Below are 6,222 nucleotides of genomic sequence, written 5' to 3'. Positions count from 1 at the left end.
AGATTCAAACTGGTGAAGCTTCAGGTTAATTAATTAGCAACTCAACACAAACCAAGTGTTTCTGTTTCGTGGCTGATCTCGTGTTCGTAGAACCACTGCTTTTAATTAACTGTTGAATAATGTGCATCCCTGAGAAACCCTTTTTTTTACCTTGGTTTACTTCCTCAGGCCAGCAAATACTCTTTGATCGAGTAACATCAAAACATGAACAAATGGACACTTGCTTCTTAATGTAACTTAGACAGCTCAGGCCACTTCTTTTAATCATTTCTTTAGGAGAAAAGTCCACATTTCAACCCTGAACTAACCATGTGGTTTCATTTTCAACCCTGAATCTCTAAAACCGGTTGGATTTAACCCTCAGCTCGTCACAGGGTCCAGATTACAACCCTTGACTCAGTTTCTGGGCTGGTCAAGCGGTTTTTACTAAGTCAAAGCTGACTGGGCAGCCCAGTCAGCATGCCACACACACAGAGATGGGGATACGGTTGGATTGATGGCTGCGTGGCATGCTGACTTGGCTGTCCAGTCAGCTTTGACTGGTAAAAACCGCTTGACAAAGCCAGAAACTGAGCCAAGGGTTGTAATCTGGACACTGTGACAAGTTGAGGGTTGGATTTGACCGGTTTTAAAGTTTAGGGTTGAAAATCAAACCACGTGGTTAGTTGAGGGTCGAAATGTGGACTTTTCTCTTTCTTTAGTGGCATACAGACAGCGAGTACCTGCTAGTTTTTCAGCAAGTTGAGCTCAGCCCAAGTTTACAAAAAATGCAACTTGCTGGATCAGATCCATTCTTGTCTCATACTCTCATTGACCTTTTATTTGTGACTTCCACATACCATTTCCATTGCAGTACTATAATGCTTGCTCCAATCTGTCTCTCTGCAATCTCACATCCCCCTTCATCAATTGTCCGTTCCAGCGGTGCTTCTTTCATCATCCTTCGGTTCTTCATCTGTGTAAGATCTCCACACCCTTTTTCTTTTGTCTTGTCACTTGCCAGTGTTTGTTTTCTCCAATCTGTTTGTGTCAGTTCTGTTCATTATCTCCTTTTCCGCTTCACTAATTTATCTTCTTGGTTTCTGCTTCAGGGGGTTCCATTCGTTGGTATCTTCACCTGTCGTTTCCCATTCCAAAATCACTTCCTTGACCTGTCTTTAGGGAGGATGCTCCCATCTATCATCTTTTACCTTCTGTCCTATGTTTCACACCATTTACTGCTACCTTTCCAGAAAAACTTCTTCCTATAACTTTTCTTCCTATTGATCCCCTCGGCAGGATTTCTTGAAAACGCACACGCACAAAACACAAAAAAATTGCTTCTGCGTAATTCCACCAATTTCCCATCTTCTGGCTGTTGGATCTCATATATTTTTCCCACTATTTCTTGCCTTACAACTTCATGGCGGAGGTGGCTGCTTTGGCTGTGGCTGGTGTACGGGCTAGCTTGGACTTTGTGGTGTCACCGACCATGAAGAAGCTCCTTGCTTACTCTTCTGAGTACCTTGGTGTGGACATGGCTCATGAGCTGCATGAACTGGAGACCAACATCATGCCGCAGTTTGCGATACTGATTGAAGCAGCTGACAAGGGCTCACACAGGCGAGTGTTGGACAAGTGGCTCGAGGACCTCAAAGGAGCCTTTTGTAAGGCTGACGACCTGCTAGATGAGCATGAGTACAACCTCCTCAAGCACAAAACAGAGAGCAGGAAGGGATCTTCGCCAGAGCATGCATCTTCCAGTAATGCTATTATGAAGCGTATACATGCTGCGTCGAGCAGGCTTTCCAATCTGCACCCAAAGAACAAAAAGCTACTCGACCAGCTGAAGGAACTGAAGCTCATCCTTGCAAAAGCCAAGGACTTCCGTGAACTGCTTTGCTTACCTGCTGGTAATAGTGCTGAGGCCTCCGCAGTACCGGCAGTTGTTATTCCAGTGGCCACATCAATAGCACCTCCGAGAGTGATTGGTCGTGACGAGGATCGGGATGATATTATAGATCTTCTTACAACGCGGATTGCCGGTGAGTCTGTATCTGTAACAAGTACATATTCTGGTGTAGCCATTGTTGGACTTGGAGGCATGGGAAAATCCACCCTGGCGCAGCATGTTTACAATGACAAGAGGATAGAAGAACATTTTGATTTGAGGATGTGGGTCTGCATCTCACGCAGACTTGATATTGACCGCCACACCCGGGCAATCATTGAATCAGCAGCAAAGGGAGAGTGCCCGCGTATTGATAATCTTGATACTCTACAGTGCAAATTAAGGGACATACTGCAAAAGTCAAACAGATACCTTCTTGTGTTGGACGATGTCTGGTTTGAAGAAAACACCAATGAGATGGAGTGGGAAAAACTATTGTCTCCTCTGGTATCTCAACAGACAGGAAGCAAAATTTTGATAACTTCTCGATCGAATATACTTCCAGCTCCTCTTTGTTGTGATGAAATTATTCATTTGAAAGACATGGAAGATAACGATATCTTAGCACTCTTCAAGGACCATGCCTTTTCTGGCGCAGCGATCAGAGACCAGAGGTTGCGTCAACAGCTAGAAACTATAGCAGAGAAGCTTGCTAAAAGAATTGGAACATCTCCTCTGGCAGCAAAAACTGTGGGTTCGCAGCTGAGCAGGAATAAGAATAAGACTGCATGGGAAAATGCTCTAAGGATTGATAACTTAAGCAATCCCAGTATAGCACTTCTGTGGAGTTACGAGAAGTTGGATCCAAGTCTGCAGAGGTGTTTTCTGTATTGTAGTTTATGTCCAAAAGGCCACCACTATGTCATCGAGGAGTTGGTTCACATGTGGGTGGTACTGGAATATTCCATGGTTGATTCGTGCAATTTGAACAAGAGAATGGAAGATATTGGGAGGGATTGCTTTAATGAGATGCTCTCAGTTTCATTCTTTCAACCAGTTTACATAAATGGCACAACTGGAGTCTACTGTGTTATGCATGATCTAGTTCATGATTTGTCAGAGTCACTGTCTAAAGAAGTCTGCTTCAGATTAGAAGATGATAAGATGGCAACAATACCATGCACTGTTCGACACCTATCTGTTTGTGTTGAGAGTTTGAAGCAACATCAAGATGCCCTCTGCAGGCTACATCATTTACGTACCTTTATCTGCATTGGACCACTTATAGATGATGCAAGAGATATATTCCATCGGGTTCTAAGGAATTTCAAGAAGTTGCGTGTACTCTATTTGTGCTTTTATAACAGCAGCAAGCTACCTGAATCTGTTGGTGAACTCAAGCACCTTCGATACTTGAACCTCATAAGTACGTCAATCACTGAATTGCCAGGATCATTGTGTGCTCTTTACCACTTGCAAGTACTACAGCTCAGTGACAATGTTAAAATCCTGCCTGAAAAACTATTCCGTTTGAGTAAGTTGAGACATTTTAAAGTTGAAGGGTGCAGTGAAATCCCTTACGTAGGCAAGTTAACTTCGCTCCAAAATCTCAAACTATTTTTCGTGCAAAAGCAGATGGGCTATGAGGTACAGCAGCTGAAGAACATGAATGACCTTGGAGGCAGTTTAAGTATAAAAAATCTTGAGAATATCAGTGGGAAGGATCAGGCCTTAGAAGCAAAGCTACATGAGAAAAGTCATCTTGAGACCTTGCACCTTGAATGGAGTGAAAAAAATGACATGACTGCACATGATGATAGTTTACAGCTGGAAACTCTGGAAGGTCTGATGCCACCGCCTCAAATTAGGGGCCTTACTATCAAAGGTTATAGATATGCAAAATACCCAGGCTGGTTACTTGTCAGTTCTTATTTCCAGAATTTGGAATCACTTGCGCTTGTTAATTGCACTACCTTAAAAACCCTACCATCCAATGCCGCTCTCTTTGGGAATTGCTCCTCGCTTCGCCTTGAGAATGTTCCAAATCTCAAGACATTACCTTCTCTTCCGGCCAGCCTTGAAGAGTTAACTATTGAGAAATGCATGATGCTTATGTTTATTTCCAACGATGAGCTAGAACAACATGACCAGAGGAAGAACACCGCGATGACATATAGATTGATATCCAGGCTTTCTTTCATGTGGGAGGTGGATATGAGATCAAAAATCAGGAACATCCTATTGTCGGAGCATTCGTCTCTGAAGTTGTTGATGAATGCTGATATGTCTTATCTTCAAACAATTGAAAGTGCTCTTGAAAGAGAGGGGGGTGAAGTATTGGTAAAGGGGGATATCATCAAAGCATGGATGTTTTGCCATGAGGAGAGGATAAGACTCATTTGTACAAGGAAGATCGTCATGCCCCTTGTTCCACCATCAGGGCTCTGCAGGCTTGATCTTTCTTCATGCGTCGTTACGGATGGAGCATTAGCTGTTTGCCTTGATGGTCTCACTTCACTGAGACGTTTGTCACTAAAAGAGATTATGACTTTAACTACACTTCCGTCACAAGATGTCCTCCAACAGTTGACAAAGCTTCAATACTTGCACATCGACTCGTGCTGGTGTCTTAGATCATTAGGGGGGTTACGAGCTGCTACTGTTCTTTCGAAAATTCAATTAAGCAGCTGCCCTTCTTTAGAACTGACGGGTGGATCGGATTCTTTGCCATTGTCCCTTGAGGTTCTAAGAATATTTCTGTGTGTGGTTGCAGCTGATTTCTTCAGTTGTGACTTGCCGCTCCTGAAAGATCTTTCCATGTCTTGGTGCAGCTCTCCATCGTTGTCGATTGGTCACTTGACCTCCCTTGAATCATTATCGCTATGGAATTTACAGGACTTGTGCTTTCTTGAAGGGTTATCTTCGCTACAACTTCTCCGCGTAAATTTTGCAGATCTCCCAAACCTCGATAAGAAGTGCATCTCACAGTTGCAAGTCAAAGATCGCCTTTGTGTTAGCAGCTCCGTAATGCTCAACCTTATGCTCTCAGCTAAAGGTTTTACAGTTCCAAGATTTCTCGCTGTTGTAGGATGCAAGGAGCAAACCTTTTCATTTGAAGGATCAGCAGATTTCTCATCTGTGGACTGCTTGACATTTATGAATTGTAAAATCAGTTTGTTGCCAGAAAATCTGAAGTGCTTTTCAGGACTGAGGAGTCTCCATATCATTGGATGCCCCAATATATCATCTTTACCAGATTTGCCATCCTCCCTCTATCGCATAAATGTGGAGGATTCTGAACTCTTGAAGAACAACTGCCAATCACCGGATGGAGAAAGCTGGCCAAAGATTGAGCATATCCGCTCAAAATGGTTTCGTTAATTGCCATCCAAATTTGCAAGTATATAGAAACAGAAAGGTAAGCATGTCACCTGCTCGCTATCAAAGAGATAACTTTTGTACTTTTCAATTCATAAAGTTCTTTTTTCCGAAAAGGAGGCCTCGCCCCGGCCTCTGCATCGAGTGATGCCTGCAACCATTTATTAAGTACTGTAAAGATCCAAAATAGGTACAAAGTCGAAAGGAACAAAGTGAAAAGAAATTACAAGGCGATCAACGCCAAAGCCGAAGATATGAATATGTGTAGTTGACTAACTCCCTATTCTATCAGCATGTCGCCATCCATATCGGCTGAAGATAGCCTGAGCTACCATCTCCCATCGGGCACACCCAGTAACCAAAGGCTCCCTGATTTCCACAGGAGTGAGTAAGGACCACATGCGAATCAAGGCGGTAGCCCTGAAGGTGACCTGCAAAAAATTAATACATTGTTGTCTGTTAAAAACTAGGTCATTTCTGCAATTCCATATAGCCCACAAAAGTGCAGAAGTTCCAACTCGAATTAGTTTAGCGAAAGAAACATTAACCCCGTCCAGCCACGTCCCAAATAACATGTTAATGCTAGTAGGCGGGGGAATGTTAAAAGCAATATGGATTGAGCGCATAAGATTTTAGCCATATGGCAGTCCAGAAAGAGGTGCTTAATTGTTTCATACGTCTGATAGAAGCTACATCTTCAATTTCCTTTCCAATATCGCTTGGCCAAGTTATCCTTAGTTAACACAACTCCCTTGTGGACAAATCACAAAAAGATTTTTAACTTAAGGGGAACTTTAACGTTCCAAATATGCATAGATTTTGGAATAAGTGAATTATCAATAATATGGTCATACATTGATTTCACCGAGAATGTACCATTGGAGGTCAGTCTCCAAGTAATACTATCAGGATCATCAGAAAGACTAACATCCATTAGCCTTTACCACTAGTGGTAGGTTGTGATTTCAACATTA

At 42.7% G+C, this 6,222-nt stretch overlaps 1 protein-coding gene across 1 annotated transcript; it reads left to right on the top strand.

Moving 5' to 3' along the window:
- The first annotated feature begins 714 nt into the window (after positions 1-714).
- LOC123399536 (disease resistance protein RGA2-like) lies at positions 715-5,283 on the top strand. The gene has a single exon (XM_045093934.1). The coding sequence runs from the start codon at positions 1,403-1,405 to the stop codon at positions 5,249-5,251; it is 3,849 nt and encodes a 1,282-aa protein (XP_044949869.1). The 5' UTR covers positions 715-1,402; the 3' UTR covers positions 5,252-5,283.
- The last annotated feature ends 939 nt before the right edge of the window (positions 5,284-6,222 follow it).

Source organism: Hordeum vulgare, chromosome 5H (assembly GCF_904849725.1).
Source record: "Hordeum vulgare subsp. vulgare chromosome 5H, MorexV3_pseudomolecules_assembly, whole genome shotgun sequence".
NCBI lineage: Eukaryota > Viridiplantae > Streptophyta > Magnoliopsida > Poales > Poaceae > Hordeum > Hordeum vulgare.
This window is presented reverse-complemented; position numbering and strand designations above follow the sequence as displayed.

Bases quoted from the DNA above. Each gene is read 5' to 3' on its own strand.
- LOC123399536 (XM_045093934.1), top strand. From the start codon at position 1,403: ATGGCGGAGGTGGCTGCTTTGGCTGTGGCTGGTGTACGGGCTAGCTTG.